At 49.8% G+C, this 26457-nt stretch overlaps 1 protein-coding gene across 7 annotated transcripts in view; it reads left to right on the forward strand.

Annotated features, from left to right (window-relative positions):
• Nucleotides 1-26457, forward strand: part of EFCAB6 (EF-hand calcium binding domain 6) — a 220497-nt gene that overhangs the window by 158987 nt on the left and 35053 nt on the right. For all 7 annotated transcript variants that reach the window (XM_032346007.1, XM_032346009.1, XM_032346008.1 and 4 more), the window contains 5 exons: nt 3417-3535; nt 11485-11679; nt 15779-15934; nt 20888-21083; nt 23814-24005. In XM_032346007.1, coding sequence (XP_032201898.1) covers nt 3417-3535; nt 11485-11679; nt 15779-15934; nt 20888-21083; nt 23814-24005 — 858 coding nt within the window. The remainder of the gene's footprint in view (nt 1-3416; nt 3536-11484; nt 11680-15778; nt 15935-20887; nt 21084-23813; nt 24006-26457) is intronic.

Raw genomic sequence — 26457 nt, forward strand, 5'->3', positions numbered from 1 at the left:
AGAGTTGACTGTGCAGCAGCCCAGGGTGCAAATCACATGGAACGAGTCCTCGCACGCCCACTGGGCAGGGCTGGCCTTCTAGAGCCTTCCTCTGGGAATGAAGGGCCAGCTCTGGACTGTGAGCTGCGGCTACACAGCCATGCCAGCTGGGAGAGGGCAGAGAACCCTGTGTGACACCATCCGCCACGCCCTCTCATCGGCTTCTCTCGGCCTGCCTCTCTTCTCCTCCCCACTACCTCTGTCCCTTCTTTCTCCCTCCGCCCTCCGCTGCCCTCTCTCTCCGCACCCTGCCCCACTCTGATTAAGCAGCATGGGTTTGTGCCAGGGGTTCGGTGGTAACAAAGGTCTGTCTGCTTCCACCTGTCTGCTCACTGTCAAGGAGCACAGGCAGCTAATTAACAAAGCAGGTGGTGCTCTGGGGATGCTGGGGTGCGACCAGAGGGCCGTCTTCTGGCATCCATCCTTCCTGAAATGCTTCCCCCGCCAGCTCTAGGATGGCTCTGTGTGGCCTCCTCTGCTCCCTGCCTGGGCCTGCCCTGGCCTGGGCTGGTGATTCCCCCCAGCCCCCCACCCTCCCCACCCCATGTCTCTGTGTCCACGGCTGCAAGCAGGTCCTCTGCACTCGCCTCTCCACATCTTGAATCCTGTGTGTTCTCAAGGTCATCTTTACCCTTGATACTCTACGGCACCCCCAGTGCGTTCAGAGGAGGCTCGGGGACCCCGGAGTGCTCTGCTGCTAAACCAGCAGCCTCAGGTCTGTCTCTTCTAGAACTGGGCCTGGCGGAAGTGTGGGGAGGGAGGAGGACTCGGCAGGTGGCAGAGGAAGAGCAATCAGAGCGGCTGCGAACGGGTGTGGGGGGTGCTGTGCTGGGAGTCAGGCGTCCTGCCCGTCCCCACACCTCGACCGGACCCCGCAGGACTGACTGGTGCTGCGTGTCCCAATGGTCGCCTATCGGATGGCTCTGCCCACTCTCGCTTTATTATGAATAAAGCTCTGAAGGCACTCGTTCTGAATTCTGAACCTGCAGAAAGTTCAGTGACGCATAGCTACTAAGACTAGCGGCTTTCACAACAGCTGCCTGGTGGTGAGGCGGGGGCGGGGGGGGCGCCTCTGGCGCACCCCTGCAGCGGAAGGGAGCTGCGGGCCCCGGCGAGCCGCCCAGCCAGGCTGGGCCAAGGATGCCTCCGGCCGAGCGCTCGGATGCACACAGCCATCATCCCATTCTGGGCGGCCTCATGGGCTCCTTCCCCTGGAAGTGGTTTCAGAAAACAAGTTCACTGAGTTCTTCAGCAAACATTATTATGAATTAAGGATGCACAGTTGCAGGATATTAAAGACACAGTGGCCAACAAAGGACATGGTCTCTGTCCCCAAGAGACAGAGGTATAAGCACCAAGAAAGGCGCTAAGGAATGGTGTAAATTACGATTGCAGTGGCTCGTTTTCAAGCTTGTTTTTTAAGTTGTGACTCTACAGTGGACTAGAATACATACTATATGTATAACAGAATACATATTACATGTACAGTGGACTAGAATACAGATTATATATAGCATGTATATATTTGTGTGTATAATATACATGAACACACGTAGTGTATGTATGTTGTAATACACATAATAGTAATGTACATGCACAGTTTAGATACGTTGATGGTAACATGTATCCCAAGCTGTGTCCCGCCACGTACCCACCATCCAGATGAAGGCAGAGAACACTGTCCACGTGTGAGACGGCACAGCCCACTCTGGGTCAAGGGCCAAGACGGTGACTAGCTTCGGCTCTGTGGGCCATTGACTTCGGTCCCAGCTACTCCGCTCTCCTGTGATGGCCCTTGGGACCGTCAGACTTTCTCTTCTCCTCCACACTGGATGCGTGACAGTAATTCACTGCAACGCTGAGTAGTAACTACGGGTTACTAATGGGGTCACTAATGAGAATGAACACCTTCTCCTCTATTCCTGAGTCTGATTTCCTTTCTCTGTCAAGTGCCTGCTTGTAAGTCTTCACACTGGGTTGTCTGGTTATTTCTCATCAGTCAACAGGAACTCGTACGATAGTTCGGCTCCTGGTCTGGGATAAGTGATACGTGATGCAAGTGTCTTCTCCCGGTGTGCGTTTTGTGTTTCCACCTTTCTCATACAGTATCTCTCAGCAAATATAAGCTCTTCTTTTTGAGGTAGTCAGATGCATTAACATGTCCCTGTAGGTCTCATCCAAGAAACTGTGTCCCACCCAAAGTTGTGAAGATGTCCTTCCAGCAGCTTTCCAAGGTCCTTCCAGCAGCTTTCCAGGGCAGCCGTTCACATCGTGGTCTTGAAATCCACACCACCTGTCTCCTGTGTGTGGGGAGGCACGGCTCTGCTTCCACTCTTCCATAGGGAGACCCAGCTGCCGAGTCCCTTGAAGGCCATCTTTTCCCTCCCTGACCTATGGCATCACCACCGTCCTGCATCAAGGCCCGTGGGTGTCTCTGGATCATCACTCTCTTCCACTGGTCATTCTGTCTGTCTTGGCACCAACACCACGTCCCTGCAGTCACCATAACTGAGTAACACGTTTTAATCAGCTGGCAGGCAAGTGCCGCCTCCTTGTTCTTGAAGAGTTTATGAATCCGTTTGTTAAGTTGCACAGAGGAACAAAACTTATAGGAAATTCATTGGGAAAGAAATGATGTCTTTATAATTTCGAGCCTCTCCAGTTTGTGCTCATAGTATATCTCCATTTATTTTGGTATTTTTAATATCATTCAATAAAGTTTTAGACTTTCCTGTGCGGCAGTCTTGCAATCATTGGTAAGATTTGTTCTTAGGACTTTCTGGTTTTGATGCTATTGTAAGTATTATTTCCTGAAACCCTAACCCTAATCCTAACCCTGACTCTACAACGCTGTCACGAGGAGTGTCAGATGAGCTCTTACGTGCAAACAACTTAAGTCAGTGCCAAGTTCCACACGTCACCTCTACTCTGTGGCTCTCTTAAATGGCCAAACAATCCCCAGATACATTTTGCTCCCCTCGGCGACATTAAAAAAGCTAGAACAGCTGGGGTCTCACGCGCCTTATCCCCCCTTAGGGCCGGAGGGCTACAGTCTCATTTCCCAGGCACTGCTTGACCCTTCTTTCTAGTCGTTTTGAACCCAAGTCATTGGTCAGGAGAAGAAGCCCAACCACACCTGAGACCACTCATTACCCAGAAACAAGCCCCTTCCAGTATGTGGTACTGGTGTGTATTTTGCTGTGTTACCTCCTTCACAGGAATGGCCAGGGTGTCTGGAACTTTGATAAAAAAGTAATGAAGCAGGTGGATGGGGAGAGAAATATCTTAGATTGCTTGAGATATTGACTCCTGGCAATCCTCTAGAGTGCCATGAACATGTTTTATATGTTACTAAATGTTGTCTTGTCATGTTCTAGAATTTTATAGAAACTGATAATGAGGGCAACGGCATTCTTCGGCGGCGGGACGTAAAGAACGCGCTCTATGGTTTTGATATTCCCCTAACGCCGAGGGAATTTGAAAAGCTCTGGATGCGGTAAGTGGAATCTGCAGGTGCGGCCCCCGCGACCCTGCCAGCCCCGGGTTGCTGGCTGCGGCAGACTGAGCCCCCACCTGGCATGCCGCTTGGGGGTGCGATGCGGGGCCTAGAAAGGTTTCCACTGGGTTGTGTCTGTCCTGTGTCCTTGCTCCCTCAAGAAAGCAGCCTTGGCCAAGAGGCTGGTCTTTAGGACCATGGAGAATCAGGGTAAAACATTCGTCATGGATACCAGACTGGAGAGGTGGGCATTTGCAGGGAACAGGAAGTTCAAGTCCAAACTTGTATCATTTTAAAGAACTAAGTCGCTCTCCAAAGACTCTATTCTAATACAACTAGCGCAGCAGACAGAGTCGCAGTGGGTAGGGGAGAAACCATCTCTCCCCATTGCCCAAAGACGGAAATCAGTGCCGCACAACTGTTTCCTAGGTAAGTAATTTGTTGAGAGAAAATAACCAAACTTTTGGCAACTTGGAGAAGTTTCCCGAGGGTGTCTTAAACTGGACATAATATCTAATACTGGTTACATTTTTCAAAATGAATTTTAGATTTAGCTGTTCCTGAATTAGGCCCCCAGTTGCAATATTCCCCACGTAGATGTCTGAGTTTCAAGGTGCGCTAACAATGCGGTCCATTTCCAAGTTCGGATCCGTCTTTGAATTACCTCCGTCTTCATGATGTGTTCGCCGCCGCCTGCCTTCCCCCAGGACGGCGCGCCAGTATCGTACACCCTCTCAGGGACAGACTCACCAAGCAGCTCAAGTAATTTTTTAGCTTTTCATCTGTTCAAAGTGGAAGGCTGAAACGTTGGCCGAGTTTAGAATTAGGTGGGCTGTTTTGTGTCTAATTTAGAAAAGCAACTTGAAGTTCTTACAGAATCCTTATTTTTTAGATCAGCTCCGACACGGCCAGTGGAGGCTCCGTACTCAGATTCCCTTTCGGTACATGGGATGAGTAGGTCCCACTGAGCAACCAAAAGATTGGGGTACACGGACACATGGATGGACCGCTCACTCTAGGCTTTTTGGATGATGAAAGGTGACTGGTCCCGATAGGGACCCATCGGGGGGACACAAGCAGTAACCCAGATGCTGGGGCACAGTGTCACCTGGGACAAATGCCAGAGGAGGGACCGTGGGAGAGAAAAGTGGGAGGAGAAGGAAGCTGTCGCGGTAGGAGCGAGGTTGGAATGGTTCCGGGGTTCTTTATTCGGTTTTTTGACATTATTAAATGTACACATGTCTGCCCCATGCTGAAACTATGTGAGGTCAGAATTTTATCTGCGTTTGTTCAGCTGCCTGTACCCCGTGGATGGTGAGGGGTGGAGAGGGAGAGCTCTGCCACCAGGCGTGTGGTCATGGCTCCTGCCTCCGTCCTTAGAGCTGTGTGGCCTCTGCAAAGTTACTTAGTGTCTCTGTGCCTCACTCTGCTCTGCTCAATTTGTCTGAGCGGTGTGTTGGTCAGGGCAGGCTAGCTGCAGGAACGAATGGGGCCGACATCTCAGGGGCTTGTCCTGATAACGACGTCTCCACCTAGTGTGGGTGTCAGTGTTGGGGGAGGGGGTCTGCCCTCAAATCGTTCAGGGGCCAGGAGTCCCACCCACCCCTGGATCTTCTGTGTCTGCCAGCAGAGAAAGAGAAAGAGCACAGAGGACCATGTGGTCAGCCTTGTAGAGACCAGGCCTAGAAATGAGGCCATCACCTTGCCGACAGAATGTCGGCCAGAGTTCCTTCACGTGGCTGCTCCCACCTGCAAGGGATTCTGGGAGAAGCAGTGTGGATGTGTGTCCTAGAGCAAAAAACAAACGATGACAGGGAAACCCATGATGGCATCTGTCACATGTGGAATTACCTCGTTGGAAGAAGGGAGAGGGGTATTCAAGACAGAAGAAGCTTCAGGAATGGTCATACCAGGATCTAGGCGGGAAAGCAGAAACCACTCTACCATCTCTGGCCAAGCAGGGCTGAATACAGTGACTGATACAGATGTCAGAGAGCAGAAGTCTGAAGGGGGAATGTGGGCTTACTCAGAGCCCAGAGGCTGCTGCCCCAGTGGACTCACACAGTGTGGAGGGGGGGTCACCCAGAGATCAGGAAACTGCTCCCCAACCCGGGACTGAAGGGCAAAAGAGAAACAGGGTCTTTCTTGGAGGTCAGGAAGATGCCTCCACCCCCGTCCAGCCTCAGAATCTGCTGGAAGCTCAGCCATGTGCAGAGCAGCAGCCACTGCCACAGCCATAGCAGGACGTGGAAGTAACCAGAGCGGCCCTCTTCCCGCCTTCTGTCCGGCACCGCTCCCTGCGAGCCGCTGGGGAAGTCACTCAGAAGATGTGCGGAAGGATGAGCGTAGGGTTGAGAGTCACCAGAGGAACGTCTCTGCTAATGGGCAACGGAGGGTGTCACATTCCAGGACTGCAGAATAACCGGGTGCCCAGGGTGCAGGTGGCTCGGGTGGGCAGGACTGCAGGCCGTACGTCCGCTGATCCGAATCACGAAGGGCAGGACAGTGTGGGGACCCTGTGCTAAAGCCAGGTGTTTAATAGGGAAAGACCCACACAGGCCTGTGTCCCAGAAAGATCACTCTGGCCGTAGTGGGGAGGATGACCTGCAGGAGGCTGGATGGGAGGAACAGAGATGAGTTAGGGACTCTGTCACCGGTCCAAATGAGAAGCGGTGAGCTTTCCTGGCAATGCGGGGAGGGCTGGGAGGGGAGTGACAGGTGCAAGAGAGATTTAGGAAGAGCAAATAGGCCTTTTGCAGCCTGGAAGGGGAGGTTATGTGAGATCAGATGCTCCCGCAGAAACCGGGAAGAGAACCGGCAGTGGCCTAGTGGGCCTCGCCGAGGGCCGTGCTCCGAACAAGAACTGCACCTGGTCCCATGGCCACCCCGAGCTGTGTGACGGGGGGCCAGTGGCTCGCCTTCTCTGGGCTTCAGTCATCTCTCAGATAGGAGGGCGACGGGGACCAAACGGTAGAGTCAGACTACCTGGCATACAGAAGCATAAAAACTGGCAGCAAAAAGATCATATAGATTAGAAATTCCTTTCTAATTGTGATATGAACGCATACTCATTTTAGAAGTCTCAGAAAATCCAGAAAAGCATAAAGGGAAAGAAAAAACAACAACGAAGCACCCATGACATTCTCGGCAGACACGATAAATGGTGACCTGGTGGTGAGGCCTTCCCCCCCATTCTCTGTGCATGATGTGATGATCTCAGCCAGTGGTCCTCACCCACCTTCACCCTCCTGGCCTGTGCCTCTCAACCAGCCCGTGTCAGCTGGTGACGGCAGCTGCCTCGCCCCGCTCCACACCCCACGTCCACCCCTGCCCTGCGGAGCAGGAGGTGCTGAGCTGGCGAGAGGCTGCCGGCCAGTCGGGGGCTGTCACGCACCAGGAGCCTCCTCCAGTGGCCCTAACAGTGGAAGGGGCGTTCTACCCCGGGGACACATGGAAGTCGTGGGCAGCTGGGACCCATGTGACACACGCTGCCAGCCCAGGGAGTCTGCTTGTCAGAACAGGAAAGCCCCCCCACCCCAGAATAGAGAGGGGGAAGTGGGTAGACAAATACCATTCTGCCCCTTCAAAAATACAAATTAAAAACTAGAGTAAAATATAGAATGCAGACAAGAAGAAAAGATAGCGTCCATTATCCACTCCACGTTGATTAAGCACCTGTGAAGCGCACTGTTCTAGAGCATCTAGAGTAGTCTAGAGGGTCTGGTCTGTGCTGTGGAAGGAAATTAATGACTTCAGCCCCACAGCTCTATGGCTCAGCAAACCGACGTTCTGTTTCTCACTCACCCAGCGTCCACAGCGTTTACCAGCTCTTCTGGACAATTCTCTTCCAAGTGATGGTTTGGGGAGCCGGCCAGCTTCTAGCTTGTGGCTTCATTGAGCCCTGCGGGGGCGTCTACAGAGCTGTAGGATCGCATGGGCTTGGGTGGGCTTCAGCCCCAAAGGGACACCCTCCCACCCGCTGTCTAGGGCTGCCCTGCAGCCCCCCGATCACCGCACAGGAGCTGGACAGATCGAGAAGTGCCCGATTGGTGGGGTGTGAAGTGAGCCAGGACGTAGGCTGGCTTATCAAGGATGAAAGGAACAAACTGTTCCAGCCTGAGGAGGCTGGTGTGAAAGGGAACCTGCTCGCGGAAGCCCAATCAGGAGCTGGGAGGACTGAGATTTCGGGAGCGGGGTGTTTGCTGTGGTTCTGGAGAGACTGCTAAGAATGAATTACAAGATGGAAGTGGATTCATTCATTCCTTCATTCATCCAAGCAATCACGAAGCGGGAATTTCTTGAAACTTTCTAAGTGGCAGGCCTTGTGCTGGAGGCTGGGGTTCCAGAAACGAGGCAGCCCCCACTCGTAGGCTGCTTGCAGCTCGGCAGGGAGGGTAAGCACGGAACACAATGGCGCGGGTGGTGGGAGCTGGACTGGTGTTTAGGGAGGGGATCCCCCTTCCCCTGACAACCCTGGGAGATGCGAGACCTGAACTGAGTCTTGATAAACTGTCCTTAGCCCGAGGTGGAGGACGGGCATCCCAGTGAGCAGAGGCCCAGAGCCCCGAGGAGGCTTTATTCAAGGCCAGACCACCCCTCACCGGGGAGCACCATGGAGGGATCATGGCCCTGGATGGCCCCAGAACCTGGGACACCACCAGGACTTGCTCACTGTGCCCTGGTGGCCGTGGCCAAGTTGGGCAAGGGGAGGCTGTACCCAGAAGGACAGGGATGGGAGCCATCAGACCGCCCTTGCAGGTGACACCTGAGAAGATCTGTATGTCCCAAGCTGCATAAGGCGACACGTCTGCCTCGGCTGCCTGGCCGGGGTCGTCAGACCCTCTAACTCTGGGGTCAGAGGTGGTAGACGGTGGGATTCCCAGTGACGTAAGAGTCATGCCTGAGCTGGGCGTAAAGGACTAAGACTTGGAGCAAAGCCAACGTATTCAAATCGTGTGTTGGACTGAACTGCTGGATATGCGATAGATGGGCAGAGGAATCGGATTATTAATCGTAAATTAGTGACCATGGCCACATGCAAATGCAAGCTTTTACGGGTCCTCTGTGCATGGGCACATTTTTGCTGGCACATCTGTTGCCGAGCCATTTTAAAATTCAACCTTTATAGACAAGTTGATTTTTTTAAATGTTACACAAAGGATTATATAATGAAGGGTGAGGTTGTGTCAGCTGAACTGACTCTCTTCTTATCCCCTTTCATAACAATATTTTAGTTGCAATTGTGCAATCTGGTCTTCTGTTCCTTTGCGAGGAGAATAGAATGTTTATGATCCTTATTAATGAAGTAATTAAGAAGTGTCTTTTCATTCAGTTCAAGTGTCATGATTTAGAGTTTGTTGTCAGTAATCTCTTGTGCATGACATGTGCTTCCTTAGGAACACGTGTCCTTTGTACACAGTGGCTCAGCAGACAAGGACTGATGACCAAGCTTCACGAGGCCTGTGGCCCGGCGCCGGGAGTTTGTTGTAAGGGTAACACGGCGTGGTCGCTGGTGGTTGTCCCTCAAGAAACTTGCCGTCCAGCAGGGACAGAAGGCACGTTCTAAAGATGCGGTCAAGCCTTTGGATGGTGAACGGCCGCGGCAAACCCCAGCGGGCACTCGCTGGGTGCCGGGCCCAGGTCTACTCCCCATGGCACATCTACCCATCGATCCTCACCGTGGGCGCAGAGGAAGTCCAGATGGAAGTGGAGACACAGCACTTTTGACTTAGGAAGAGAGCGGGGTCCTTGGTCAGGGAGTGGTCTCCACAGCGGTCTCTCAGGAGCCCTCCTAGAGAAAGGGGGAGCCCTGGAGAGCTTTATTCAAGGGGTGTCCTGAGCAAAGTCATGGGACCACGTCACTCTGCTTGGCCCCAAGCTAGTCAGGCCCGAGGCAGTTCGGGGAGAGAGGTGTGACCCTGGAATCACCCCAGGAGCTCAGAAGTGGCACCCCTTCCCCTTCCCTTCCTGGAGACGTGGATGGAAAATAACCTGCCCTCTCTGCAGCTAGGGTCTAACCACCAGCGGCAGGAAGAGCTGTTTGCTAGAAGCCCCATGGGGACTTGCCCAGACCACAGGTCCTACCTTGGCTGCCAGAGACCCCACGGGCCTCCTTTTGTGGGAGTGTCACTTGGTTCTGTTTTAGAAACCAAGTGTCGCCTGGGTGGCTCAGTGGGTTAAGCCTCTGCCTTCGACTCAGGTCATGATCTCAGGGTCCTGGGATTGAGCCCCACATCGGGCTCTCTGCTCAGCAGGGAGCCTGCTTCCCTCTCTCTCTCTCTCTCTCTCTCTGCCTGCTGCTCTGCCTACTTGTGATCTCTCTCTCTCTCTCTGTCAAATAAACACATAAAATCTTAAAAAAAAAAAAAAAAAGAAACCAGATTCACTGGATACAAGGTAGAACGGCATTTGCGGGGTGGGGGTACAAGCACTAAGGTCGCACTAATGACAGACACCTGGAAAGGCCTCAGGTGGTCCCTTAAATATCGTAAGAGCAGCAGTCGGGGCACAGGCCTGAGACCTGGGTCTAGGAAGGCCTTCAGTGGCTCGCAGAGGAGGGACCGGAGCCCCAGAGTGGCCGAGGGCCTTGCCAGGGTCTCAGGGCGGGTGAGCATCTGTTAGGCCTGGAGTTCTCCACCCTGCGCTGCCTCCCAGGTGCTGGAGGAGAACCTCCTTTCCTTGTAAGCCCAGTACCTGATCACAGTGGGTCTGGATGCCAGTAGGGCAGGTGGAAGTCAGACACGTAGCAGACGTGTAGGACACAGAAGTGACAAGTGGAGAAGAAGCGCCCCTGCCCCCCCCGCCACCCAGCTCTGCAGGCACTTCAGGGAACAGCCCACTTGGCCTTGGGGAAGGACGGGTGTCATGCCAACTCCCGGGATGCTCTGCGGGTTTTAGCACAAGGGCATGAAGGGTTTGCCTCCACTTCCTATGCCTTGTCCTCCTCTCACCACCCCCGACCCCTGCTCCAGTGAAACGGTCGCAGAGGTCTCTGCGTGTCGCACGGAGGCGAGCAAGCGTGGGATCCTGCAGGTTTTTCCACGTGTGGTCAGGTAACGAGCAGAGGGAAGCTCGGCCGCACACATTAAAGCCGCCTGTACTCACGCTCAGACAAGCGTCGGAAGAACCTGCTAGAGAATTATGCCCACGACATTGTTCAGATACAGTCTTGGTCCTTGTAGCTTAGAAATCATCTGGGAAAAATCACGTCCGCAAATGCCATTTTTATCGGTCAGATGAGGATCAAGATCTTTCCGTAAAAATAAATGCTTTTTTTTTTCTTTAAGGGAAATTGGCAATTTGTCTTAAAATTTTTTATTGAAGTAATTCTATTCTATTTGAATAATGCTGGGAGATTAAAAAACCTTCCATTATGCCTTTTTTTTAATGAATTGTAATTCAGAAGCATCTCAATAATAGAAAATGACATAAAAGGTACATAGCATAGTTCTTATCTTGTTTTCCTTACTGGGCTCGCTCGCTGGTTCTATATAATTGGCATCTCTTCAAAGAGGAAATGGGGAATTTTGAATCAAATGGCATTCGTTTATTTAAGTTTTAAGATTGAATAGGCTTTTTGAAAGACTTTCTTCTAAACTTTAGCATAGTTGCCTTACATGTAGGTGCTCAATAAAAAATATTTTTTTAAAGAGACTGTTGAATGAATGGCAGTCTTGATTTTAATTTTCTGTGGTCACAACCATTTTTCTAACAGACGGACAAGTGAATGAGTTTGGTTGCTCTCTCCTGGGTGGGCAAGGTCACCTCTCAGGAGGTGTGACCTTTCCATGGATGAGAGCAGCGGGTTTCCAACTTAGACAAGCCTGTGCCTCCTTGCCTGGGGAGCTTGTCAAATGCAGAGTCAGATCAGGTCTGGGTCCTGAGTCTGTATTTCCAGCTCGCACACCATGGTGGCTACTGATGACGGTCTTGTCTGTTTGTTTTCAAAGCTATGACACCGAGGGAAGAGGGCATATTACTTACCAAGAATTTTTACAGAAATTGGGGATTAACTACTCAGCAGACATGCATCAGCCCTACGCAGAGGACTACTTCAACTTCATGGGTCATTTCACGAAGCCCGAGCAGATTCAGGAGGAGGTCAAGCAGCTGGAGCAGAGCGTGGACAGGGCCATGCTGGTCAGGTACGCGCATGAGTATCGTGGCCCCGCGATCAGGGGCCGCCTGTTCGACATACCCTTGCGGCAAAAGTGGTTTTAAAGTGGTACCTCCCAGTGCCCACAAAGTTGTCATGAAATTCTAATACTCCTTTGCTGCTGTAGATTCTAGAAATGAGCAGCAGGTCACAGAGTATAAAGGAGCTAAAACGCTATGAGCCAACCCTGCCTTATCAGGTGACAGTCTCACACCTATTCCTATTCTGTAGGTCACCCTGGAGAACATTTTAGGTGTTTACTAAACTATACCCCTGGGCTCTGCCCCTTGCCCAACTAGAAGGCAAGTTCACGCAGTGCAGAACCGTTCCTGACACCCCATAGACACCCCGCAAACCTCTGTTGAATGAATGAATGAATGAACGAACATATTCTTTAACTCAGTACTTGGGGGACTATACCCCAAGGAAATAATGTAGTAGAAGCAAACAGTTGAGCGGTTTGGAAGACACGATTTGCACTATGTCTTCAACAACAGCTAAAAGGGACACCTGTGATCCCAGTGGGTACACTGGCTTATACAATGGGGCCCCGAGGAATATGAAAAAGTATGTGCCTGTTCAATTAGCATCCCAAAGACTATGGAAATGTGATCAAGGGCTAATGGGAAATGACATTTTAACCAGTATGTGTGTTGTGATTAGAATTTTGTCAGAAGTGTATGCCAGTCCTCCGCAGGGACCAGAAGTTGCTGTCAAAAGGTGATGGGTCGGATTGGGATGGGGGAGCCTTACTAGTTTAAAACTAGTTACTAATGTCCTATGTAAGAAATACATGACACAGGCACCTGGGCGGATCAATGGGTTAAAGCCTCTGCCTTTGGCTCAGGTCATGATCCCAGAGTCTTGGGATCGAGCCTCATGCCGAGCCTGCTTGCCTCTCTGCCTGCTTGTGATCTCTATCTGTCAAATAAATAAATTAAAAAAAAAAAGAAATATATGACACAGAGAAATGTTGCTGCCTTCAGTAGAGCTGTAAAGCAATGGGACGGAAGCTCTTGATCTGTCCTAGGTCCTGATGGTCACCCGTCAGCACTCACCGCGGCTGGGACTCCATCCTCACTTCACAGCTCTGCCTGAGCCCTGTGATGCTCTCCTCTGTCTTTCTGTCTCCCATCTGTCACTTCCGCTGTCTGTCCTCACCACCTCAGATGGCACCTGAATGAGCCAATGAGTCGTTGCTAAAGAATCCACAAAGGACATAAAAACTCACAAGGGCACAGGGAGGAAAGGTAATAGCTAAGATGGGTTTAAGAGAAAAGCAGTTCAAAGACACCCCTGAAGTATGTCGAAGTTACTGAGTTAGAAAGCCTGGAGGAAGAGAATTGAGTTTGTGAGGTTTAAAGTAAAAATATGCGCAAGATTGGTATAAATCAAATACGCCATGAAACTAATGAAAAAGTGGAATTTATCTTTACCAGACAGGGCTGGCCTCATTACCCACTCGTGTCTTCCCTCCTGCCACTGGTGAGTAATGAGGCTCCGAGAGAAATCTCCCATCTCGGCACGCTCTCGGAACAGTCTCTTCCCTCCCGTGTTTCTGTTTATTGTGCGAAGTGCGAGCCATCAGACCGTGCATCTCAGATCACCAGGCTCGGTTAGCTGACTCACACTCACCCTGTCCTCCTCGCCACAATCACACCTTCTTTACCAAGGAAGACAAGCCTGATTTCACAAAAATGTCTGACCAACTTCCGCTTTCCCGAAGACATCGGATCATTACATTGGCAAATAACTGGGGTCTTCTGCCTCCCCTGATGAGAAAGACAAGGTTCAGGTTCATGTCAAGTGACCAAAATTTATATTTTCCTCTTAAATCTAAGAGAATTTATTTGTTTGGAGTGCTCTAAATACATTTTGAAAATTAAGAAAAATCCTTTTTAAAAACTCATATTTATTTTTCCACGCCCTCTTCCTTTTTGCCCAAGTCTGAGTTGAAGATCTGGGACCAGAGCTGCATTGGTGAGCTGGCCACACAGCCCCTAGCCTGTTCTGAGATGCGGAGGGGGGTGGGGTGGGGAGGAGTAGACAAGCAAAATCAGTGAAGCCCGGCCCAGCAAGGCCATGTCAGGCAGGGCTCTGTGGCTGTCCCACTGGCCATGACAGTGCCCTCTTCGACCTCCGATTCTGTCCAGACGAGGAACCAGACACAACCGAGAGCAGCAGCAGATTGTCCCTGAGTGTGGGCCATCACTTCCGTTCGGCATGAAGCGATCGATGCTCCAAACCCCCAGTTACTCTGTGCGCGCATTTACTCTGCAAGGGAAATAATTACTGCCTAGAAACCAGTCCAAGAAATGCTGAATGCCTCAATTTTCTAAAAATATGGATCTCAAAAAATGTTTTGATTTTTTTTATACCTTCATTTGCTTTCATCTTGAAGGATTAAGTGGAATATAATAGTGGTGATGACGAGTAGTCATTCTGCAGTATGGGACTGAGTTCAGCACACACCTGTAAAGGGATCCAAAATGTTGCTGCTGTTGGTATACATTTGCAAAACAGTTAATGCAATTCATTTGTATCAGGCACTCAAACGCTCAGTGGGCCACCTCCACACTGGAGGCCAGCGAGGACGGGGGTGGATAGCCCACGTGGCTTCCAAGTTAACCCCACTCCCCCTCCTTACCTGCGTGCTCCCACTCAACTTTCTCTCTTCTCGACTGTTCTGTCCTTCTGGATTCTTTCTTCTAGGCATGCTCAAGGAACTGGGTTTTTTTCAGAAATACATCTCTGAGGTTGTAGACAATTACCAGCAAAGATTCGGTGTTTGGAATTTATACCACATTCTCTTCCCGGAATAAGAACCCCACAGCCAAGCCCTAGTCTGAGCCCCCCAGACAAGCATATTGCTTGGGTCAGTAGGAAGAAAGTCTCTCTTTTTAGAGATCTGGGTGAGCCCAAGGTCATGGAGTTGATAATCAGTCCACCAAGGTCAGGTGCAAGATGATACATCCTTAAAGATTTCCATACATTTTTAGTCCTTTAACAAAATATATATGTATATATTTTGGTCGGGGAGGAATTTTCCTAAAAAATGGGTTTAAGGAAACTTGAACATGTTCTGCAAGGACAACAGCCTCCAGCAGAAGCTACGGCGGGGCCCTGTCTGTCCCTGCGAGAGGCAGGTCGTGTCATGCCCTGACTGCCCGGGAGACTCCGGGCACTCTCCGTCCTGCGTCTGTAAAGTGTGGTGATAGTTACCCTCCTCCCTTGCTGGGTCGTTGAGAAGCATCAGTGGGAGAGAACGTACCCAAGGACAGCACAGCTCGTGGCTTGCCCACTGATGCCCACAAACGGCGGCTGTGTTAACAACACAGTATCCGATAAAAAGCCAGCGGTCCCAGGGTACCCCTTCTCCCCGGCTAACACTGAGAGCCTGCCTGCCTTCCTCGCTCCCTGACCACCTGCACCTGTGCCTTAGGGCCTTGGCGCTGGCTGTCCCGGGGCCCAGGAGAGCTATTTGGGGTTAACACCGGTCTCTACTCAAGTGCCACCTTCCCACTGGGGCCCACCTGCACCTCCCCGTGGGAATGGCAGCCCTGTTCTCACTTTGGGTCTTCTCAGCCCCGCTCTGCAGTCTCTACTGACACCCTGTGCTGACCCCTTCTGTCTCACACCAGCCTTGCCCCAGGGCAAGTGGGTTCTCACGATGCCTGTAGGAATCCCTAGATGCTTCCCAGAACCCAGAGCAGTAGTCGGCACGCAGTAGGTGCTCCGCGGCTTTTCATGGGACAATCAAGATGCAGTTCACAAGTCTGTAATATCACTCTAGGTCTTAATTTCTTGTTCTATTTTTAAAGTACCCATTCTAGTAAAAAAAAAAAATGCTGTACTTTCTCTAACACAGTGTTGCTAATGATAATAATAATAACATGATGATGATACAGACCTATTCTTGTTTCCAGAATGCCTTTTAATGTAAGCATTACACCAGCACTGCAAAACATCTTCCAAATCAGTTCTTCGATGAGCCGGCAGACCATCATCAGAGCAGTCATGGAGCTCTTGCTTTAAAGACACGATTTGTTTTCCTGGCTTTAGTGTGTGTAACATGTCTTCTCTTTCAGGGAAAAGCTTAAGGACCATTATCAAGATATCAGCAAAGCCCTCACCAGACTAGACAAATCCAGAAACGGCTACATGTCCATGGGCAGGATGCACAAGGTGCTGCAGGAGTGCGGCTGCTCTCTCACGGAAGAGGAACTGACCGACCTTCTAAACAGGTTCTCCTCCGCTGGCTTCACGGCGCTTCTCATGTGGTCCTGGGACTGGAACACCAGTTGGCGCGTTGCTTTTGCTTCTTCCTGTCTGTGCTTTCCAGCAGTGCGGTAACCTCTGGGCCTCCCTGCGGCTGGGCTCCATGGAGTCAACCCAAAGCACAAGGGAGGCGCATGTCCCTCCTCCCCATGGCAATCAGCAGCGTAACCCCCTCCCGCTAACATTAGCTTTGCTTCCGCCACCTTCTCCATGCCCTTTGGTGGGAGTCCAAGGGTTCCGCATTTCCCGGTCCCCACAGCCCACAGAGCTGACGCTTTCACGGGTACCACATGGCACGTAATTCGTGGTTCTAAGTGACAAGCTCCTATGCTGCTTCCTGGTTTGTAACTTTCAGGCAGAGTCTGTTGACCCCGGACCAGGAAGATGTGGCTCCAACTTCCTTCTCCCATCATGGAGCACCGACCGCCCCACCCGCTCAGCCTCCTCCTCTCCATGCAAACCCACCAGCTTTTCTCCCGGGGTCCCTGTGTGGCTGCCTCACAGTTTCGGGAGATCAGTGTTCGGGGTTTATGACATCATGACCTGTTTCATGGATCACTTTTCCCTTCCTACATAGCATTTTGGGTTCCCCAGAATTTATAATGATTGTTGTCTGTTTGCACAGTTTTCTGTGTTTTTCCTAACACTGATGAAACCCCCCACCACGCCGCCAGTGGTAAAATCTTTTTCCAGAGTGTTCAGACGCCCCTCCGTCAGCCTGGGTGGCCTTTCTCATGCTCTTTAATTCTGAGAAACTTTCTAGATTCCTCCTGTAGAAGGAACACAGTCCTGCCAACACCTTGACCTTGGCCAGATGAAACTGACCGCTGGTGCTCAGAACCGTAAGGGAAGAAATGTGTGGTGTTTTAAGCCACACACTACTCTGTGGCATTTTGTTACGAAGCCATAGTAAAGTCAAGATAGAAGTTTCCACTTAAACCCTCTTTTTGTTAAGAACCCACCCTATCAGCACTAAGACATCCACTTTTCTCCGGAAAGCCGATTCCAGAGCCCCATCTTGTGCTGAGGGGAGGGGGGCAGCTTCCCAGACGCCTGGAATTCGGGAGGGACATGGGGTCTAAATGCTTCCCACACAGACTCTTAGAGAAGTCCTTCTATTTTTCTTTCCTTTATTTGATGATACAATTATTTTATTTTTTCTTTTCTTTTTTTTTTTTTCATCATGATAAGCCAATTCTTTAATCTCATCCCCTATTCACCCACCTGCACACACTTCTCCCCTCTGGGAACCAGCGGCATGTTTGCTCTCTATAGGTGAGAGTCTGTTTCTTCTCTCTCTCCTCTCTTTCCTTTGCTCATTTGTTTTGTTTTTTAAACTCCACATATGAATGAAATCCTACGGTATTTGTCTTTCTCTGATGCACATATTTCACTCAGCATAATACCCTCTGGCTCCATCTGTGTTGCTGCAAATGGCAAGATTTCATTCTTCTTCATGGCTGAGTAATATTCAAATATAGAGGGACTCCTGGGTGGCTCATTTGGTTAAGGCGCTGCCTTCAGCTTAGGTCAGGATCCCGGGGTCCTGGGATCGAGTCCTGCATCAGGCTTCTTGCTCCGCGGGGAGCCTGCTTCCCTCTCCGCCTCTGCCTGCTGCTCTGCCTGCTTATGTGTGCACTTTCTCTCTCTCTCTCACAAATAAATAAATAAAATCTTTTAAAAAATATAAAGATACACAAATACCCACCACATCTTCCTTATCCATTTGTCTACCAGCAGGCACTTGGTCTGCTTCCATAGTCTGGTTTGTAGGCTGCTACAAACATAAGGGTGCATGGATCCCTTTGAGTTAATGTTTTTTATGTTTTAGATAAATACCCAGTAGTTGCTGGAACTTAGGGTGGTTCTGTTTTTAACTTTCTGAGGATCCTTCATACCGTTTCCTGCAGTGGCTGCCCCAGTTTGCCTTCCCACCTGCAGTGCACGAGGGTGTCTTTCTCTCCGTATCCTCGCGGACACCTGGGGTTTCCTGTGGTGTTCATCCTAGCCACTCTGACCGGTGGAGGGTGACACCTCATTGTGGTTTGGGTTTGCATGTCCCTGCCTTATGATGTCTAATGGGGGGGGCATTCAGTCCTTCTCTTTTTCACCCCAATTTCATTCCTACTTCTAGATGTAGACAGGTCCCCACGAGTTTCTCAACCACACACAGTCCATACACAGCCTCCTCCCGTTTCTCACACTGTCCTTGACATGTTCCTTCTAGCTTCTGGCTCTGAAGGCATTTCATCCAGGAAAGCACACCTTGGCTGTAATTCTCTGTGTTCGCCCAGATCCCTCCAGATTTAGGGGTGATGTTTTGCCCTGTGATGTCAGCTTTCTGATGGGACAAGAAAAGCTATTGGTTTTCAGGTGGTTCAGCTTTTTCCTTATTGTCAGAGCAGAGTGACACTTCTGACTTCTGTGAGTATCAGCACCCTGTCCTCCTCCTGCCTCTGTCCCTCTGCTCCTTGCTTGTCCCATCTTCAGGCAGGCACAGTTTTACTCTGGGGAGAAGATAGTTACATGTAACCTTCTGTCCTGGACCCATACCCAGGTTTTTGTGCTTGACTCATAGATTGATTCTGAAGCTCAAAAACCATCAACCAGAATTTCATAATTATGCCTACGTAAATACCATTCAGTGCCCAGGTCATGAATGAAAAGTAGTTTTCTTCCCCATGGCACCGCCGAACCTCTGTGTCTGCCTTGGTGTCCATGTATCTTTTCTAAGTCGTATGGGGAAAGGTGGTTCTTTGTGTAAGCTGTTTCCAAAAATATAAAGAGCTTTTCTCTAGGAATACCGGGCTCAGGTAAAATTCAACATTGTCAACCTTTAGCTTTCCCCAGCCTTCCATCCACTTCCTATTCTCATGGGTTTCCCCAGGTGCCCTCTGTCCTACAGCCTGCACCTCTCCGACCATTTTCCTATCCCAGATCTGTCCCTATTGTTCCCTGACAGGGTTGGATCCCCTGTTTCCCACACCACATGCCTTTTTGTTGCTAATTTACATTCTTACTTTGCTGGAGTACTTCCTGAAGTGACTTTCTAAGAAAAGGCGGGCAGGAAATACATTTTCAGAGTTCTTTGTCTGAAAAAATGGTTTAATCTCCTTCAGACAGATTGCTAGCCGTCTGAGCATAGAGTCCTAGGGAGAAAATCATTTTTCCTTAAAATGTTGAAGCCATTGCTCCATCGTATTTGAACTGAGAGAAGTTCAGTGCCTGTGTGTGTGTGTGTGTGTGTGTGTGTGTGTGTGTGATGAAAAGAAGGATCATTTCCTCCAAAATAATGCCTATACGTTCTCTTCTTCCTTAAACAGGACCTCCTTTCACTAAATGTATTTCCAACTGAACGAGAATTCATATGCATTCAATGAATAAATCATAGAAAAACAGCACCAGATAAATAATTAACTAAATGATTGTGAGAGAGTCTTGTTAAAACATAGTTAGGCTTGATACTTTTCTAAGTAACAACAAAAAGACTGTGGGATTTCTGTAGTCCACCTTTCAATAGGGGTGATCAACTTTTTTACAAATTGAAACCTTAATAAGAATCCAACGCTTGGTTGCTTGTTTCTTCTCAAAGACCTCTTGATGATAAACATCTCTGTTATTTGTAATTATATGTAGATTATTCGTTTCCAGATCCAAAATAGACTTTTCTAAATAATACTGCGATTAGCATATGCATTTGATTTTATTACTAAATTTTAATACCAAGTTGGCAATTTATCCTGCTGATGAAATAGAGTTGATTAGCCTTTTCCTCCATGTCTCCGTCATGTGAGCCAGCAACGCAGGGCCTGTGGAAGGCCGCTCTGCAGCTGTGGGTTGGAAAAGCACAGCTCTTGGCTTGTTTTCTTTAGAAGCAGATATCTGAATCTCTAGAAACTTCTCTCTCCAGCTTACCAACATTCCACACTGTGCTTCTTTGACATACACTCTGCCCTCCTGACAGAAAGCGTGGGTGTCAGTGTCAGAGTGACAGTGATCCCGGAGAGTTTAAGTGACAAAAATGGGAACTTTATTAAATAAGGTCAAACTTTACTTTGAATTATCTTACATCTTCAAATATTCTCTATGCTCTCAGGAAACTTTGGGATTTTTCTCTCACAATATATTCTTCTAGACTTTAAAAGTATTTTCTTCCATGTCAGAGGTGAGGGCAGGAAGGAGCCTCTGTTTCCACATGGCATGTCCTCACTGAGACGTGCCCTCAGAATTTCTCTTTGAGAAAATATAAGCTCTATAGGTTCTGGAAAACTATCTCTTGGGTGCTTTCTGCTTGACAACCGAGTTCCTGTCTTGAAAAAGAATCTGGCATCTGTTTTCCTCAGTTCCTTTGTGCCTGTCCACGGTCTTCGACATATTCCCCTTCTTTTCACATCCCGCTGCCATTTCTCAGCCCAGCTCTCACGACCTGAGGTTGTGATGATCACAGTCCTGAGCTCCCATGCCCCCAGCTTTGCTTCCAGACCGTCCCTGGCCCCACTGCCAGGTGTATCTCCTCACATCACCTCCTACAAGTGTCATGTCTCTGCTGAGGAACATTCGTTTGCCCCAGTCAGTGGATCAGGTGCCTTAGCCCGGCCTTCTCTTCCCATCTTCTGCTCCCCGAAACCTGAGCCCCACTGTCCAGACTTCAAGTCTCAGAGCCTCAGGGCAGGACAGTCCATGGCCCCAGCAGCCCTCCCTTCTCTCCTGCACCCCACTCTGTTCTATGACAGTATCTGTGGGTGCCCGTCCAACTTCAGAGCCAACTGGCAGGCATGTGCCCACGGGCCAGAGAACACTGTCTTCATGTAATTCACATTCTGCTCACTGTTCTGTTCTCAGCAGCTATTTGATGAAAGAATATGTGATAGGGCGTTTTTTTGGTGATTAATGTGTTCTTTTCTTTCTTTTGGGACAAGTTGGGGAATCAGCTGGCATGACAACTCCTTCAATTACCTTGACTTCTTGAAAGCGGTGGAGAGCAGCAAGCCAACAAGGCCTCAGCCAAAAGAAAAAGAGGAAAACACGCCAGTCAATTTCTCGACACTGGACCCAGAGGAGATCGTCAAGAACATCCAGGAAGTTGTTGCCTCCTCCGACGTGGCTTTGTCAACGGTACAACAGACTCAAAGTACTTTTATTCTAGAAACTGAAGTGCCACTGCTCATGTCCATTCATGAAAAGTGGCTCTCAGCCCTCCCCTCCTTCCGAACCCCTGCGCCTCTCCTCAGCCTCATGGGGCATCAGAACTCGGACGGGTCAGCTCAACAGCAGCTTGTGTATTTGAGCAAATGTGTATCCATGTTTGCTCTCCAGGAAGCTCCCATGAGTGTGCCCAGCAGGTGCTCTCGGACATAGAGATGCTCGGGGGTCAGCAAGTGCTGTGTCTGGAAGGAGGGCAAGGGGTTCCAGGCCAGGAGGGCAGAGGACACAGGGCTCAGGTAAAGAGGCTCAGCACATCCTGCGAGCACCGGGCCCATCATGGGAGGCAGCCTTGGAGGATGGCTGCAGCCCCGCTGTGGCACAAAGACTCATAGCAAAGGCCACCAGGAGCCAGGGGAGGAGCAGGAAGGCTCTCCCCCAAGTATAGTGACATTTTATAGCTAACATCTGTCGGACACTGTGGAGTGTGCCAAACCCTGGTGTGGGTGGGGATGATGCTGTGGCCCACGCTAGAGTCCTCAGAAGATAGAGCTTGGGCCATGCCCCTGGGGGCTGTTGGTCCCCCAGACTGAGCCACACCTCAGTTTCCCCTGCAGCAGTAGGAAGAAGAGAAAATGCCATCTGCAGAGGACAGGTCTTATAGTTGAATGAAACCATGGATCCAAAGCATCCTTTGCGATGTGGTGCGGAGTCTTGCAGTAGGCAGACTTACAGACCCTCTCCAAAACTTAGGACTGTGCCCACTAAATCCCCCATGTGAATAATCCTCTCAGCATAGGGGAGCCAGGTAGGCTCTGGAGTCCAGGCATAAGAGACTAGAGAACAGGGGAAAGGCAAGTGCTGGCCAGCTAGCCTGTGAAAGTTCTGGAATGTCAGCGAACTTGACCTAGACACTGGATAGCAGACACTTTTCACATCTAGAGAGTTCTCTATGAGGAGTTGAGATTTGTGTGTCTTATTTTATTCCAGATTTTTTAAAAGCATGCTCCAGGCCAAGTAAATGTATTTGCAGGATGGCTTTGCCCGCTTCTGACTTAAAGGGGCATCACTAACATCTATCAGGGTGTTTCTCAAACTGAGGTCCATGGAACTTTTGGGGGGAAACCATGGTTCTCACTTACAAGAAACACTCTTTAGGCAAGAGATGCTTTAAGCCACAGAGTGAGAGTGTCTGGCCAAGAGAGTGGCAGAAGGCTTGGAGGGAGAGAGGGCATCGGAGGCATAGCAGAAGGAATGGTGATGTCCGAGGACAGCCATTAGAGAGGACACCTGTCACAGTCACACATTCACACAGCTCTGCAGATCACTGGAGGCCTGTATCCGATGCGTCTTTTTTCTGAAATGACACAATACCTTATATTTCTAGAGAGTTTATCGACTTCTAAGCCTCTTCACTTTTGACACTTCCACCCATCCTGTGGCTTGGCTGGCTGGGGGGACACGCGGGGAGGCCACGCAGACCCAGGGAAACGCTGGTCCCACAAATGCTCAGTTGACTGTACTCGCGTCCATGATCCTTAATGGAGATCCACTGTGTGCCAGGTACATGGACAGGTGTGTAGGACAGAATGACATGAGTTGCGGAGTCCCTCCTTTGTCTGCCAGGGAAACTGAGCTCAGGGAGGTTAAGGTCTTCCCATAAGGAGCGGAGCTGGGTTCAATGTCTACTTCCAAACCAGCGGTCCGAGGGTTTTCCATTCCCCACAGCTTTGTCCTGTTGCCACAGGCAAAATGAGAACTTGAAGCTAGACGGTATTTTAAGGTTAATTTTGTTACACATATATCACCACCCCCATGGGCTGATAGGATGTGATGTGCCTAATTAGCCCTGAATGAGAATTAACCCCAAGGGAATTTGGTTTTGGGTCTGCAAGCACATTAAATTCTTACTTAAGAAAAAAAGATCTTAACCTACCACTTGATACAGATTTCCTAGTGCAATAAAAATGAATGATTTTGTTTCGACAGATGGGGGAAAAAAGTGCTTTCTTTTTATAGCACGTTTTTGCACTTTTTCAGTCTGACTACTGTACCGCTGGGTGGACTCTAGCCAACCGGCACTGGCACGTGACCCGGGGGCCTTCAGGGGAGGCGAGGCCACGTGGACACTGGCCCAGGGTGGGGAAAGGGCAGCAGCCTCCCTGCGCAAGCCTCAGAGTGGGAGTGGGGACAGGGTGGTCCCTTGACTCCTCCTTCTCGCCACCTCCAACATCACGCTCCACCTTGAGACCCCCGCCCCACACCCCAATGTGGTGGGTTTGCAGCTGAGCCCCTGTTACAATGTACATATGCTCCAAGAAGCTAGGATGTCGTGACAGGGAGAATTTAGGCATATGGTTTCCCTCTGGGAGCGTTTCTCCTCCTCTGTCAGACAGCCCTCCTTGGAGCTCAGGTGGCTTCCCCTGCAGAAAGGGGTGAGGGCTCCTCCTCACCCCTCTGGCTCTCTGAATCCAAAGAGGAGCCAGCAAAGCGACTTGGCTCTGTGGTACGCAACTCTCACACCTGGCCTGGGCCGTACGTGCACCCATCTCTCAATCATGGTGCATTTTATTAGTAAGGTAGAATTCACAGGGTACTTGAATACACTTGATTTCATTTGCATTCAGAAAAGCAATACTTAAGAAAAATATTTTTGAAATAGTCATTTGACGGTAGCATCTGCTTTTTCTCTCTTGTTTTAAGGCGTTTTCTGCATTGGATAAAGAGGACACTGGGTTTGTAAAAGCTTCAGATTTTGGACAAGTTCTTAAGGATTTCTGTTACAAACTAACAGACAACCAGTATCATTATTTTCTGAGAAAACTGAAAATTCATCTAACCCCCCTTATAAATTGGAAATATTTTCTCCAGAACTTCAGCTCCTTCTTTGAAGAGGTAAGGAGGTCCGCAGCACGCAAGCATCTCTCTTTGAATGTGGGCTGAAAGTAGTTTTTGCAGAATGGTTAATTGATGAAAATCACACCAGATAAATTGGCAGTCACCTCATGTGATTAGTTAATTCCAAGTGAAAATTCAGTATAAATTCTACATAGAATGTGGGAAGGTAAATATGTATATTTTATTGAAAACTCTTTTCTTTTCTTAGGAGTTAGGGAGCTTGCTTTTATCTGGTTGGGTTTCAGAATTCTTGAGAACCTTAGATCCCTAAAGATAATCTGGTGTCCAAAGAGGAGAAGTCCGCAGTATGTTAGGCCCTGAGCTGGAAATGAGGAAACTAGGACCCACTTGGGAGACATCTGTTGAGGACCCACCATATGTTGGGCCCTGGGACATGTACCAGCCAAGTCAGAAGTGGAGGAAACATGGAAGCAGTGGGCTTTAACAGAAGCATGCTCAGCACAGGAAAGATTGCTGGGGAAGTCAGGGAGGGCTTCCTGGAAGAGGGTGTGTGGCTGACTTCAGGACTCTTGCTCCTCCCTGGGACTGCATTTCTGACTGCACAAATTGTTTATTCTGTGGCTGTTTCTTGATCTCTAAATGTGAATGGACCAACATCATTAGCAATAATCACAATCTAGTTTCAGCCAACACAGATTTCTTTGATCACCATTCTGTACTGGATGTCAACACACAAGTGCCACAGTCCCTGCCTATCCAGACCGGGGGATGAAAATAAACATGGGAACAATCCAAAACTAATGCAGCAGTCAAATCACAGCAGGCCTATCCTCCAGCACATTGTAGTGTCCCCCCGGACACTACAATGTCCACTTAATGTCATTTCCAGCTGCACACTTTTGTGTGTGTTGAACACCTAAGTACATAAAGCCTTGATCACTGATCTAGGATAAGTTCTTGAAAAGTAGATGACTAGAGCAAAGAGCATGAACATGCTCAAGGTGTGAGGTTCATTAGAGTACTAATAACGATGGGAAATGCTGTGTAAGAGTGCCTTCCGAGGACCACTCTTCCTGGTGCTTTACGGATGTTAACCCGTTTCCTTTGAGGCGCTACCGGGTGTGTGCTGTTAATATCCCTTTTTGTAGCGGGGGACCCTGTGGTTTGTGCACAGTCACCCCGACAGGGGGCGGTAGAGCTGCTCAGGGAACAAGCTGGCCACTCCTGACTCCAGCCAGCCCCCTCAGTGTGCCGTCTCCTGTGGGGGCTCTGACTTCTTTCTTCTTTGCTATTTAGACAGGCATTCCTAACCAATAGGGTCTTGTTTTATTTTTTGTTTACTATCTTGTGTTCGAGTCTTGTTTTGTTTTTTTTGTTTACTCTCTTGTGTTCGAGATGTTTCCATGTTATTCCACTGGCTTCCGTTCGTGCCCTTACCCGGCTGCTATAAAGTCAGCCCATGAAATGAATGTATTCTGTCAGGTGGACACGCCCCGTTCAGTTCTCCCCTCCTGCTAACGGCCGCGTAGGTTCGCAGTCCTCTCCATGACAAGCCACGCACCAGCCAGCCCTCTGTGTCTGTCTCCTTGTGATTCTTGGGAGTTACCCTGCGTGGGATCGGGTCAGGAGTGGGGAGGTTACAGGGACCATCTCTGTGGCTTTACCAATCCTGCCAGCCTCTGTGGCTTTACCGCTCCCGCCAGCCTCGCGTGAGAGCTCCTAACGCGCCAGCGCCCCGGCAACCCGTGCTATTGTCAGACGTCTTCGTGTCTCCCCTTCTGAGTATTAGGAAGGCTGCACATTTTGTTGTGATGAGACATTCAGGTTTGGTTGTCTGTGAAAGGGTTTCTAGTCCTTTGTTGGTATGAGGGTGGCAAATACCTCCTTCTGGCCCATGACTTGTCTTTTCTCTCTGTTTACGGTGACCCTCACTGTTTTCAATGATTATACTCCTTCTCCTGACTTAAGAAGAAATACATATGCATTTGGAACAAACAGGAAAGCGTAAAAAAGCAGGCAGGGCCCTAAACCCCAGTGTGATGTTGTGTTGGCAGAGAACAGCCCCGCTGTGCACGTGCCAGTGCATGTGCCGGTCCCCCCAGGGGACCCCAGCGGGGGGTGGGATCCCGGGGACATGGACGGGCTCTGGAAGTCAGGCTCCCATATGGCCTCCTCCCCCAGCGGTGGACACCAGGCAGCTTCAGCTCCAGAGCTGGCCTCCTTTCAGTGCGCCACACTGCCTTGGACATCTTTTTTTCTCCCTTTTTAATGCATTTCTCCCCAATTCTTTTATTGCGGCAAAATACTCTTAATATAAAGTTTACCATCTTAAGTCATTTTTAAGTGCACAATTCAGGGGTATTAGGATCCATTCGCTCCTCTGTGTGACCACCAACACCATCCTCCTCCATCTTGCAAAACAAACGGTAGGCACTAACTCACCCCGTAACCCCTGCGCCCCAGCCCCTGGCGACCACTGTTCTACTTC

The sequence above is a fragment of the Mustela erminea genome, chromosome 6 (genome assembly GCF_009829155.1).
Source record: "Mustela erminea isolate mMusErm1 chromosome 6, mMusErm1.Pri, whole genome shotgun sequence".
Taxonomy (NCBI): Eukaryota; Metazoa; Chordata; class Mammalia; order Carnivora; family Mustelidae; genus Mustela; species Mustela erminea.